The sequence below is a fragment of the Amblyomma mixtum genome, chromosome 1 (assembly GCF_055824585.1).
Source record: "Amblyomma mixtum isolate Tamu chromosome 1, ASM5582458v1, whole genome shotgun sequence".
Lineage (NCBI taxonomy): Eukaryota > Metazoa > Arthropoda > Arachnida > Ixodida > Ixodidae > Amblyomma > Amblyomma mixtum.
The window spans coordinates 304,548,992-304,563,140 of record NC_143012.1 but is presented as its reverse complement, the minus strand read 5'-3'; the positions used below and the strand labels follow the sequence as shown (position 1 = coordinate 304,563,140).

Here is a 14,149-nt window from a genome sequence, read left to right as displayed (position 1 = left end):
CAACGGAATATATTGAGAAGTTTGAAATGGAAATTTGTCGGTCATCGGGAGAAACCAGCCAGGATGAAAAGATCTCTTCACTGCTGTGTTTCATTTGCTACTCAGGTTCAAGTGTGCGATAACCTTCAAGTGGTAGTAGATCCCGACTGCTTGCTTTTGCTGATAATGTCTGCAGCCGTGCCAACAAGGGCATGCCGTGACAACGGCCAGTGAGCACACTTTGCGAAGCACATGAGGGCTGCAATCAAGAACCTATGCCTTGGGCTTTGTTTATTTTGTGTAGTTTGTTCACAATGAAGAAAAAATTTATAGTGAAGCTACAACTATTAAGATCACATCTTGAGAGGCTTTTTATGTTGGTCTGAATCTTCACTGCTAAACAATTTTGTTACCTCTGCAGGGAAAACGTTAGCTTTGCAGTACTGATTAATTTGTGCAGAGAGATCGTACCTGCACGAATTCGTTGCCAACATCATTGCATTATTTTTATCACACACCATACTACTTTTCAGCAAGAGTTGCATAAGTTATGAGGGTTGCTGTCCAGCTCCTTGTGCAAAATATTTGTGAAGCATTTGCGATATCGCCATCTATGTGCTGGTTGTTCAGCGTCTGTTGTTGCTTGCTAAATGATAGAGCTGGAGGCGTACGAATATTTGCAATTTCAAAAACAAATCGAATGTATTTGTTATTCGGTTCATATTCGATTAGAGAATTTTCGTACATTCGGTAACAAATGAGTACCACACTGGCTTTCATAAATCGGACTGTGGTGAAAGCACAATATCTGGGCGGGTCATATGCAGACACTGTTAGGCTTAGATGTCATGCGAAATTCCACGAATTGGCTGTTCCACAAATGTAGTAACAAAGTGACTGACCTCCCGCTCTGAAAGATTGCAACACGAAATTGTGCAGTTTTTAGTGTGCAGCACCATTTCCTGCGTTCAGCCTTTGTGTGACTGCCTGTCTGTCTGTCTGAAGCTTGCGTTGTGGCAGGCTGTTCAGGTGTGCGTGTGTGTATGTGTGTGTGAACATCGGAGCCAGAGTGAAAACTGAAGTGCTAGCGTCCCTATTGCGCATTTGTCCTAACTGGCTCAGCCTTGCGTTAGCCAGCTGTGTACACCCATCTGTGTGCTGCTTTCGCATACCAACTGGTGCATTGCTGATAATTTTTTTTGTTTTGTTTTTAGAAGTAGTCTCGCCGTTCAGACTCCAATGTGTTCTTGCATTGCTTGCTTTTCACGGAGCCTCCACACAAAGCTTCCCCGCAGTTTTGAATTTTTGGCAGTTTTTTTTTTGGAGTTGGCGGAGAGGGGGTGTTTAAGGGGGAAAGCTGGTTTTGGAAAAAAAAAATTGTTAATGAAGTCACAATAATGGAATCTTCGAGAAACATGTTATTTTTTTGTGCTGATTACAAATATGTAATTTAATTTTATGTAAAACAGGTCCTTGTACAGTTATATAATATGTTATTTAACTTTTGGCCAAGAGCTTTCAATAAATTTTGCCGCAGGAAACTTGCTAGGATGCATGCCATTGGCTTGTCTTGACATCAAACTATGCAATAAGGGCAAAATTATTATCCTGCCTGTCATAGAAGTTGAGTTACAGGGTTTTGAATTTGCCTCTTCACAGATGGGAAGAAACTGATAATTTCAAAATCCTATAACTCACCTTCCATAACAGGCAGGATGAAAATTTTACCTTTGTTGCATAGCTTGATCTCAAGAGAAACCAATGGCATGCAATCTAACAAGTTCCCTGCAGTAGAATTTTTCAAACTCTAAGCAAAGTTACTTGACATATTGCATAAGTGCACAAGGACTTGTGCATAAAATTAAATTATATATTTGGAATCAGCATGCAAATATACATGTTCCCTGAAGATTTCATGGTTGTGACTTCATTAATATATTTCTAAGACCCTCTTCTTCCCTTAATAACTCAACCTTTGGATAAGGTATTCCTTCCGGTTTTGTTTATTTCTGTAGCAAAAGCCTGTGCATGACATTTGCCTGTTTATCTTTTCTGAAATTTGTTTTCAAACTGAACAAATAAACCGTTTGATATTCAAGAGCATTATTCATTTTTGATTCACATTAAAAAATTTCAGTATTTGCACATCCCTGGACAAAACATGTGATCTTTTATTTCACCTGAGAGACTTCAGTGTTTACTTCATTGTTTACTGAGGGAGCAGTTTGTTATTTATTTCTTTAGTGCTTCGAGCATGTGCATCGTGAGCATGCTGAAGCACTGGAAAAGCTGGTCGCCATTGACGGAGACCTGACAGAGCCTGGGCTAGGTCTGCAGCCTGCCGACTATGAGCTTCTCACAAGGGAGGTGTCAGTGGTCTTCCATTCAGCAGCAACCATTAAGTTCAACGAAACACTTAGGTGAGTCCTGACGTGGTCTTACCCAAGCACTGACGTGGTCGCAGTTGAACTATCTGCATTCAGGTCTGAAAATGTGGTTAGTGGGTGGAATCTTGATGTTGGGTACTTGATACATGGCTGACAGTGTTCTGCAACACGAATAAGGATGTGGAGAGCTAGCATCACAGGATGACGTGTTTAGTGCATGGAACTGCCTATCTTCATTTACGGATCTTCATTTGAAGTTTCAAAACTGTGTGATTACTTTTGTATAGTTATTGTGCCAGGCAAAAGTGCATTTAACAAATTAATGCCAACACGTGTAAAGCAATTTCTGGAGTTTTGAGCAAAGTCAAAGGCAGGCTTGTGGCCCTAAGGCTGCTTTTTGTTTGCAAATGCATTGAGCACAAAAATGAGTAATCTGAATTAAGCAAAACTACCATTGTGGTTAAGTAGCATAGAAATGCAATGGGCTCTTTCTATAAGATGAATTCCTAGCTGAACTGCGATATACTGAACAGTTCAGGGACAGTTCAGTTTTTCCATGGACACAGTGCAAAAAACTGATTAACGCTGCCCACTCAACTTATTCATTTGGGTAAAAAAAATAAGGCCCTTACACATACTTTGTGAAATATTTGCTGGTCATATATTTGTAAGGTGTTCCATTTCGTATTGCTTGTGCCTGTAAATTTGAAACATAGTGGGCAGGTCAGATCAGAAGTACAGGTATCACTTTGAATTATTGCAAACTTAGTTTATCTGATAATTACCTGTAGTGGAAAGAATATGGTACTTCGGCTTAGGTACTTGGATATTAGATATGAGCTTGTAGGAGCTAAGAGGCATGGTGTGTTCATGTGCAGTTTTTGTTTTACTGGTTCATTGTGCCCATACTTGGCTTACCCTTTGTATAGTATTCTATGCACTATCTTGAAAATATGTATCTCATTAGAATGAGCAGACCAGCCATGATCTTGCTAGCGCTTGGGTTTAGGACCTGAATTCACAAGCATGTCTGTGTTCAAACGTATGTGATACAGTGGTATTTGTGATTGATATAGCACAGTGGTACTTGTGGTCATAGCATATGTAATACAGTGGATTTTATGATTCCGACCCCTTTCACAGGCAAGCTGTAGAAATGAATATGGAAGGAACTAGGAGAGTGCTCAAGCTTTGTCATGAAATGAAAAACCTCAAGGTGAGCTCCTCTTTTGTTGCTATAGTTAGGCAGCACATTAGAGATGCTTGGAGCTTTTACTGTGTGATAAGTCTTTCAATGGGGATGCAATAGAGCATGGCTTACTCTGTTCATCCTGCTGTTGCAACTGCAACTTGTCGAGCCGAATCAACTTTATTGTCATGCTATTGCAACAAATTTTTGTAGTTTATGTGAACACTTCTCTTTTTTTTTTTTTACTTAATGTCGAAATGACTTGGCTGTTTGTTCATATTGTGTTGCATAGTTTAGCTTTTCATGGGTCAGGACACTCAATTGTATGAGCTGGGTCATCCCACACCAAACTTTATGCTTGACTCTCCCAGATTTCTTCCAGAAAATTTGTCTTTTTATCGCACTGTTGAAATTAACTACACTCAATATTTAGGCGAAAAACAAATTCTACAGTCATATGCCACCCCTTTTGTATTTTCCAGACAAATACAAAACCATATCTCATTGAAAAGTTAGCTCTTTTTCTATGCTTAAAATTTTTTTCTGAAGAATATCGAAGTACTGCACATTAGTATCAGTCACCAATAAACTGCAGCAGTAAATGTTCATTTATATTTTATGGCTGTATTGGCTGAAAAATACAGTTACAATTTTTTTCAGCAACGTAAAATGCTTCATCGGCTGGCTGGGATGTACAACTTGGCAAAAAAGTTTGAACTCAAATAGAGAACAATAAGTTAATGAAAAAAAATTCAAAAGTTGCTAAAAAGTGTGATTTGCCATGTATTAATCCTTAAATTTCATGCTGAAGCAGTCCAAGTACAAATAAAAAAATTTGACTGATTACATGTTAACATGGTTTTAGTTATGCTCAGTGATTTTTACTGGAGCAATTTTCAGTTCAGGAGAGAAATAAGTTTTGAAGTCGAATGCCATCATTGCCGATGTCTGCTGTCCTGTAATGCCGTTGCACTGCATGCCACACTCTCTCCAGTTTCTCAGAGGCTCACACTGGCTGTTCTGCGCTCTGCTTATCAAGTGAACCCTGAGAGCTGTAGCAACAAGTGGTTTCATTCCCGATTAAGGGAAGATTTGAGTTTAGTGTTGGTATTCCGCGCCAAGTCCTCTCCTGCGTGGGGAAATCTGCTCCCTCAAATTCCTTTTGCTTGAGAGGTTGTATTTTGGAAAATCGGTGCTCTCATAAAAGCCGCCTGTCATACTTCCAACTAAAACTGCCCCTACTCTAGCTTTGTTGAAGAAGTCTTAAGTGAGCTTTGCATGTCGAATACGCTTTTTTGCATGGCCTTCAAGATGGTGTGCATTTCTGCATTTGTCAATTTATTTCCAGGCAGTGGTACATGTGTCTACTGCTTACTGCAACTGTGACTGCAAGAGACTAGATGAACGAATATACCCATCGCACATAAATCCTCAAGACATTATTTCCTGTACAAAGTAAGTCCTTTCAGTCATGAGAATCTTTTTTTAATTTTAATCATAATTCTCCCCTTTTGCATCACCTTTTGCCAGCAAAAAATGTGAATGCAATTCATTGGAACAAACAGCACGAAAAAACAAAGTGTAGAAATGACAACACAGGACGGGACGAGATGTGTTCTATTTGAAGTTAGTTTGTCTAGAGGGGCTGAACTGAAAACAAGCATGCGTTCACTGTGTGTGTCAAATGAGTGGCTATTTCATGCCGAACAAGTCGTACAAGCACTCTTAGCATTTGTGTGAAGTTTGGATTCTATAGTATAGCATTAATTAGTGCTCCAGACCCTTTATAACCACAGCAAGGTTTAGCCAAATTGCTCATACTTAGGAACTTGATAGCACATGAGCATTATTTTTCAGCAATGACAGTAGCTGGTGATAAGGTAAGAATCGTGGGAATTAATAATATTGTTTATTTGGGACATCACTTGCAAGGTCGTATCATCAGCACAGTTTTGTTTGCAGTCTTGCCCAGACCTGCAAGAAAAGGGCATCTTTAATACTTGCTAATTAATGCAAAATGTTTACATATGTCTTCAAATTGATGTTCACTCTCGTTAGTGGTGCTTGTTTGTTGTGTATTCTTTCACACTCATTCATTTCGTAAATTAGCTGCTGTATAATGACCCTTTGCTTTTATGTATTTGTTGAGCACTGTGTAGGTGGACAGGTCCTTGGTCAGGCAGAGCATATCTGCCTTTTGCCCTGTCCTCCAAGACTGGATTGTCTGAAAGAATGTCTGAGGTTCATAAACATCTGTGAAAAAACAGATTCTCTTCTGTGTGACTTGAAAGACTAATCAGAAACATTTGATTCGCATTGTTTTTGCCCATTTAAATTGAAGAGCATGAATTCATAGTTCTCCGTAGTCGTTATAAAGTCCATCACAACACCAGTTGAGACTTTTGACGATCCTTGCCCCTCTAGGTGGATGGAAGAAAGCATGTTGGCTGCACTGACTCCGCAGCTTCTGCGTGCGAAGCCCAACACCTATGTTCTAGCCAAGTTCCTGAGCGAGTCCCTGGTTGCTGAAGAGGGTGGCGACCTGCCTGTAGCCATCGTGCGGCCCTCGATCGTTGCCGCTTCCTGGAAGGAGCCCTTTCCTGTGAGCATGCTAGTTCTTTTTTTCTTTGCACTTGGTAGCTGATGGAGGACTTCCTGTAAATGCAACATGGTGCTGCGGGTAGGCCACATAAAGTCGAACCTCATTGTAGAAAACAGATGAAAAAATTATGAAATAGTTGGGTATAGCCGAAATTTGTAATATAAAATTTAGTCTGAAACGCACTTAAGAGCAGCGCAGTTTAATCAGTGAAGAGGAAAAAAAAGAGTGGCTTCCCCACATTGCAGCCGTGTGGGGAAATGGTATGCGAGGGCGAAAACTGTCATTTTAACCACCTCTATGACAGCCATCATGAGCGCAGGGTGCTCGAATAAGGGGGCAGTGTCGATGAGTCCGAGAGGCATGAACACAATATGATCACTTGGCTACCAAGCCTCCGCGCTGCTGCATCTTCCGTGGTGCTGTTGGTGTGTGCAAGGTAAAAATCCCAGCCTTGGTGCCAACACTTTCCATACCACCGCCAGCCACTTATGTATAGGGGTTGGGCTTGTCGGTTTAAACCGAAAAAAAGTCTGTACAAATGCGCTGAATTCAGCTTTCGAAGTTGGTTTTAACTGAAAAAGATCAGCATTCTTGGCATGCAAGGCGTATCTAGCTCGCTGTTGAGTAAGAGTTGCACTCGGTAAACGTTGAAGATTAACTAAGTATAACTAAGCAAAGAAGCGAGGGGCATGATGGGATAATGGTATTGTTGGATAAACTGCGCAGTTGTGCAATTTGAGGTATTGCTTCGTTAACTTACACGTCTGCGTAGACTGGACAGCAGCACCTCCTTGCCGGCTGCTAGCTAAGCGCTGCTTGTTCATTATCATCACCCACTTAGAGCAGTTAGCCAGTTAAGTAGGTTAATGAACTGCGTGTAGGAGACTGCACGAAACCATGCATAGGAGTCGCGAAAAAGTATTATGCTCTGGCTACCGCGACAACTGATTGGTAGTTCCATCGCTGACATCAACAAACAGACCACATCCACTGCAACTTTCCACCGATAGCATTTCAACTAAATCCTTAGAAGTAAACTCCCACTTGCGTTTTTGTTTGCCAGCTGTCTTGTTTAACTTGCACTGCATTTTTTATTGCGATAGCAATTCCTTCTACAAGCACAGCTTCAAGTACTCTCAGTTGTACATTAATTACTGGCAAACAAACTGTTCATGCTGACAAAAATGCCGAGCTGGACTCTCAGTGACTTTTGACCACATAGAAAACTGCCCCATTATATCACCGGAAAAAGTCTGGCATTTATTCATCCAAAAACATGTTCGCCAAAAAAAACCAGAAACTTGGTTTTGAGATAAACACAAAAAAATTCTACAGAATTGTCAAATAATAAAAATAAAAAAACATGAATAAATAAAAAATTCAACCCCCTACTTATGTAGCACAGTAAAGCCTGCTGTCTGTCACCCAAGTGTGCACCGCTTGGCGCTAGAAAGTTGGATATAACCATTTTATGGCCGACCACTTTCAGTATGTGAAGTAAAAATTGCATGTATTCGCTAAAGTTATCTAAGAAGAGTTTAGCATGACCAGTAATTCATAATATTAGTGTTGTAATATCGAGGTTCGACTTGGTAATGAAATTGCCTGTGTGGGAAAAATTTTTCACCTTCTTGGAATTGACGCCATTGCAGAAACAAAAGCGAAGTATTGGAGAGAAGTTGCATGCATGGTAGCTGCATTTTTATTTTTCTACAGTTTCAGCACTGTTCTCACAAGCGGCAGCTGCCACATGGCTCAGTAAAAACAACCGTCCATGGGCTATTGCTAGGTTGCCTCATGCTGCTGAAGTTCTTGAGTTTTTGATTACCTGGTGAAATTGTCTTATCAATCACTTATATTTTATAAACAGATGCCTCGTGGTGTCCTTTTATCACTTATCGTTATGCCATAATAACTGATATGCTTTGTTTCTTTTTTTGTGGTGTGAGACTGCTTTTTTCATTTTGCACAGATCTAAGGTGTATGGCAAGTGCATTTAGATGATTTTTACTACGTATTAGACTCTGCTAATGTGTGAGGACTGGCCTTTTGGCTGCTGAGGCGAAACATTGTGTATGCAGCATCTGTTGCTCAAACTGTAGGCAGTCATGTTGATTTTAATGAGGCTACTATGAATATGTTCTTGGTTGCTATAATTGCTTTCAATGCAGTTCTTCTTCTTTCAGGGCTGGGTTGATGCACTGAACGGCTCTACAAGTCTTCTAGCATCTGTAAGAGAATATTTTACTCAATCCTCTTGCATGTACTAAGTGAGAAATGTGACGGAGTCAGTCACAGAAGTGATTCCTCACAGTGACCATGGTTTAGAGAGAAGCAGGCCAATTGCAGTGACATTCCCCTATTAACAATCAATCACAATTCGCCCTTCCACCCATTGTCTGTTGGTGGTCGAATTGAGCACTGTAGCTTAAACATGCTTCATGGTTCTCTGTTGTGTTGCATTTTTCAAATACAGTAGAATCCAGCTATAGTAAACTCGGATACAGTAAAAACTTTGATATAGTAAAGTGAAACTGTGGTCCCATTTCGCCTCCCATAGACGACTGTAAATTTTTTTCCAGTTATAGTGAAGATTTAAAAAAAAAAACGGCTATAGTAAAGAGCGTCTGGCCATGGGGACGTACCTCCTGCAGAATGATGACAACGCGCCACGGGCAAGGCCGACATTGCATACCAAAACGATAAAAAGGTGCTCTTTGAGATAGCTTCACTGCCAAGCTCTGAAGCTGTGAGAAGCCAACTTCCTGGAGTCTTTGGGGCCATGAGGCAAAGCGCATGGCGTGCACAGAAAGAAAAAAAAAGTAAAGCTGGCTATGAATGCAGAAAGAAGGCGCGGTTCGCTGAGAAGGGAAAGACAGCAAAAATGCAATGGGGAGTAGGGAAGGGAAGAAAAAGGCGAACATTTTATTTTCTTCACACAGCATTTTTTTTTTTCTGTGCACAGCAGCGCGCGAAGCACAGGGAAGCGGCGGCAAGAAACGGAGGAGCGACAACACTGCATGAGCGGTACCGCCGCGCCTCGACTGTGTTGTGTGTTTAACTATGGCCTCTTATATGATACTGAGGCTGTAGAAAGTGACACCGTGTTCACGCAGAACTTTTGTTTTCTCATGAAATGAAATTCGCGTCATATTCGTAGCCGCATTGTATTTGCACAAATGCGGTACTTCCTCATGATGTAAACAAAATTAAAAACGTGATGACATTAAATAAAATAAATAATTATCACAAAAAGGGACAATAAGAGCCAGGATGGAAGGTATTTGTGAGTATTTTTTTTATAAACCAACACTGTGTTTAGTAAGCAGCCAATTAATTACCAGAGAGCATTTTCAGAGCCGTGCCATCGCCAACAACTGATATAGTAAAGATTTTTATTGGTCCGAGTCACTTTACTATAGAGGGGTTCTGCTGTAGTAACTTGCTAAGCATGAAATGTGTCATATTTCAAGGCACCAGTTGTCAAACATCAACGTTTGTAGTTATTGGAAGGCCTTATATGAAGTATTCCGTGAGCATATATACATGCATGCAAGCTCAAATTAGTGCTTTGTTTTGCTATTGGAACCCCTTCTTGAGCTAGTGCACAGCTTTGTTGAATATAAATTAGACCTTTACTGTTGGATATGAAGTTAAATACGGGTCTACAAATGTCTATTGCAGTGTGCCTCCGGTGTGATGACAACCATAGTGACAGATGTCAATGGCATTGCTGACATTGTGCCGGTGGACGTTGTAGCCAACATGATGATTGTGGTGGCCTGCCAGACAGCTGCAAAAAGGTATTGTACCCTGCATTGTGCTCAGGCTCAAAGAAAATGCAGTGGCAATGGATGCTGCAAAAGGCATGCAAGCATTAATGTGACCTGCTTTTTTGCTTGCATGTGTCTGCCTTTGGTGTTCCTGCTTAACAGCACTCTGGGGTGAACTTAGTGGTTTGGGTCATTTGTGTCATATGTAAAAATACTTCTATCTAGACCTGTCCATAAAAGGTGTCTATTTTGCTACGTTTTGGTGTGTTGAAGTACTTAAGGGGAGATGCTGGTCTTAAAATGACAATTATTATTATTAGAAATATCATAATGAAATTAGGTGTGTACATGTATTTCTTGCTCCTGTTTTCAAAAATATTAGTTTTAGTATATCTCAATTAGTTCCTGTATTAAGGGAAAAATTCTGAAGCCAGATTAGGTCATTTCTTACAAGGTCATTAACATACTTTCCTGTAATATTTTTTGGCTCAGACTGAAATAGAGCTGTAGCCAAAGACCTGCCATGCAGAGTTATGCTATTTATATTGTTATTGAGGTACATCATCTTATAAAAATATTCAATAATGTCAAAGCGCTGTAATCATGAATATAATTAGGTGACATTATTATTCACAAAATTTGATATGCTCAACTCAGGCATAAAAAAATGGCATACTTCCATAGTTTAGTTCTTTCTGAATTCTGTGGTGGAAATAAGATTAATTGAAATTGCACCATAAAGACGTATTGGAAAAAAACAAAGTTGAGAAAATGTCATTTGAAGTGTTTGTTCCAGCCATTCAGAGGTCGTTTTTGAAGCCTCAGTAAATAATGGAATTCAGACCTTCCAAGAGGATTTCACAACAATGAGTGGTACCAGGATCTAGGAAAAAGCACCAGCTTTCGAACGAGACCAAGATGGCGGCCATTGGATATGTGTCTGTGGAAAGTGATGTGCACAAAGTTCTGTCGCATTTTGTGCCGAAATCATCATTTCAGGGCTTTGGAGGTGTCAAATTGGAGGCACTTGGGGTTCGAATTGAACCTTTAAACTTTGTGGCGAAGTACTTAAGACAATACTGAATCAGAGTATGCCATTTTTTAAAAACAAGAATTTTCATTTTTTTTATCATTTCAAGACCTATGTCGTCCCTTATGCCTGTTGTACTCATTGTAGTGGGCTGGGAGACTTTATTTGACTTTCTTGTTCCAACTTAGTCATTGTATTGGAGTAATAAAATAAACAGCTATGGTCAGATTTTGGGTTCTTGGTGATAAAGCCTGACTCTAATGTGCAATCTCTACTTGCTGGGGGACTCAGAACCCTGGCTACCTGGATGCTATGCAGTTCCTGCTCATTTATAACCAATGTAGGCTCGGTAACTGCATTTGGTAGGCATTAATTTTGGTGCAGTTGGCACCAGCCTGTTATTCCCATGTCTTCACTAGTTAAATTGGATGTTTTTGCACCGCACCAGGGCACGGCAGCGGAAGTTGGCAGCAGCCACTGAGAGGTATTTGGAGACTGTCGAGACGCAACCTCCCGCTGTGTACAACTGTGTGACGGGCTCGCTGAACAAGCTGGTGGTGGGAGACGTGAGGCAGTACTTGGCCAAGTTTTTGCCCCAGTACCCATTCCAAGACACCCTGAGCTGCCCCCGCGTAGACATGACCTCCAGCCGCATCTACCAGTCAGTCATGGTGTTCTTCCGAAACTACCTTCCTGCACTCGCCGTGGACCTGCTGAGCCGCTGCACAGGGCGGAGACCACGGTGAGTGCACTCGTGGTGAGGATGGCACAGATGCATGCAGCATTGATGCTTATGTTTATCCACTGGCAGTGTTTTCATAGTGTAGCATGGTCACCACTCTGAGTTCTCTACGCACATGACTGCGATAATTTGTTGGAAATTGATATTTAAAAACAATATTGCACGATACCAGCTCAGGGGAGTAGTAGTTTCGATTTCTGAAACAAATTTTGATGGAACATATGTGGATTGAATATGCTTCCAGCTGGAGCTGCAGTGTTAAGGTTTGGTTGTACGGCCATATTAAAACCAGGGTGTCGAACCGAAATTTTTTCGGGTTCGGTTCAGGTTCGGGTTCGCGCCTTTCGGGTTCAGTTCCGGGTTCGGCTCCGGAGCGACATTCCGTTCCGGTTCGAACCGCTCCGGATAGCGTCGAACCGGTTCAAACGGGTTCAGACTATAAAAAATTCTGAACATAGGTTTTTATTCAACCTCGTTTTGCTGTTTACTTTTCTTTGTGATATCACATATAAAACAGCATTGCAAAATTTGCTCAATGCGAGGTGTTTTAAACTTACGCAAGACCCGGGAAATCAAACGAACTCAGAATTAGTGTACACCAGCTATGTATACTAGACTCTGATGAGATACATAAAAAGAAAAGCTGATGGATTTTTCATCTAGAAAAACTTTCAGTTTGCGCAGTTTCGGAGTCCCCGCCAGGCGAGCAATAGGTCTCTCTTGAAGCTCGTGTCAATCGGGAATTTCTTCGGCGCAAAATGCTTAAGCGGGCGCCGTCAGGACCGCTGCATGACCCGCTATGAGCGGAAGTTGCCTTGTATTTGCAGGTATATACAGCCAAGACATCTTTCTGTCACCCCAAAAGCGGCTTGCCAGTCACCATCCCCCCCCCCCTCCCCTACCTCTGGCACACCTGCAGCATACATCTAGAGAGTTGACCAAAAGTATTTTATTTCATCACCGGCTCTACATCGCATTTGTAACTCGCATTATATATCTCGACCACCTATAGCTCAGTTTCTTCAAAAACACAGCTAATCATGGCTTGTCGCTAGTAGAGTGTAAAATTAAGATTTTGGCCTATGCTGCTGTCGTCTCCGTCTCTTGCTCTGATGAAAAGAATATGATAAAAAAGCAGACGCATTGGTTGGGGGACTTCGTGTCTGTACGGACACAAACTTGCGACGTCTTCGATGCGACGTTGCGTTGTGAAAATGTTGCAATTGGTGCATTGCAAGAGGAGGACGGTAAATTCGTTACATAGAATTTTTGTGACTTTTCTGGGGCGCTTTCAAAGGAAGCCCATGCGTGGACAGAGTTTCATGGAATCTTGATACAGTATGGTGAGTCTTTCGTGCAGTTTTTGTTCAGTAACCTGTTTCATGATTTTGATTTTTTGAAACCGAAAACCACCGCTTACTGGTAGCTGTGCTTATTAAGTGACTAAATGCTCATCTGTCTGTTATGTACACAGCAGTGAGAGAATTTTGTGCTGACACACTCGTTTTCCAAAATATTGGCTTTTCCTTAGAATACCTGTACGGCTTCTCCAGAAGGCAGCTGACAAAGGTTCTGATCGGTCATTACTTCCTCTACGTGCAGCCTTACCTAACCTTTCTTGACGGCTTTATATTAAGGCGAGTTCAGAGGATGTACATTCAATAGGCCCCAAAAACCTTTCTTAGACTTCAAACGTCGACCTTACGTGTTAGGACATGCCATCGAGCCAAGCGGACGTGTGTGCCATGATCAGTCAATTGCTACCTCTGCAAACTATAGGAGGAACTATTGAACAACGAAATTATTTGTGACGCTATGTTCGTTTGAGACATAGCTCACTTCAGCAGTCTCTTAAAAAGGACATTGAGACCATGCCTTACGCTATAAGATTTGTGTAAACAAGGAAAGGGGAATGAGGGGCTCGTTATAAATATGAGAGAAGCCAACAGCCACAGAAACCAAGGAGCATAGGGGATTTTTTAATTTATTTTTTTGTGGTGTTGATCAAGAAAGAATATTACTGAATATGTTGTCGCTTAAAGCTAATTGATTAGAAAAGCAGAAGAAAAAACAACCACATGCCGCCGGTGGGATCCGAATCCACGACCTCCGAATTACGCGTCCGGTGCTCTACCTCTGAGCTACGGCGACGGCTGTCAAACCTTCTGCTTTAGGGGGTATTTATGCTTACAAATAACCTAACCTTGAGAGTGTTCAACAGCGCCACCCACGTTCGTAAGCGGCGGACGTGGAACGTCCTGAGTTACCGCTGGTGTGACGTAGAACGCCATCGAACGGCGAGGGTGGAAGCTGTGTGAGAACCCTCTTATGCTTCCTATGGCGTCAAGGCTGCCAGAACCGAGACCCTCGCTAAGCAATTAAGCAAACAAGGAAAGGGGAATGAGGGGCTCGTTATAAATATGAGAGAAGCCAACAGCCACAGAAAC

The 14,149-nt window shown here is 41.4% G+C and overlaps 1 protein-coding gene across 2 annotated transcripts in view; it reads left to right on the top strand.

Annotated features, from left to right (window-relative positions):
• Positions 1-14,149, top strand: part of LOC149372271 (fatty acyl-CoA reductase 1-like) — a 32,450-nt gene that overhangs the window by 6,619 nt on the left and 11,682 nt on the right. For both annotated transcript variants that reach the window (XM_089566695.1, XM_089566694.1), the window contains exons 4-10: positions 2,224-2,399; positions 3,510-3,582; positions 4,904-5,010; positions 5,980-6,157; positions 8,344-8,388; positions 9,842-9,960; positions 11,409-11,702. In XM_089566695.1, coding sequence (XP_089422821.1) covers positions 2,224-2,399; positions 3,510-3,582; positions 4,904-5,010; positions 5,980-6,157; positions 8,344-8,388; positions 9,842-9,960; positions 11,409-11,702 — 992 coding nt within the window. The remainder of the gene's footprint in view (positions 1-2,223; positions 2,400-3,509; positions 3,583-4,903; positions 5,011-5,979; positions 6,158-8,343; positions 8,389-9,841; positions 9,961-11,408; positions 11,703-14,149) is intronic.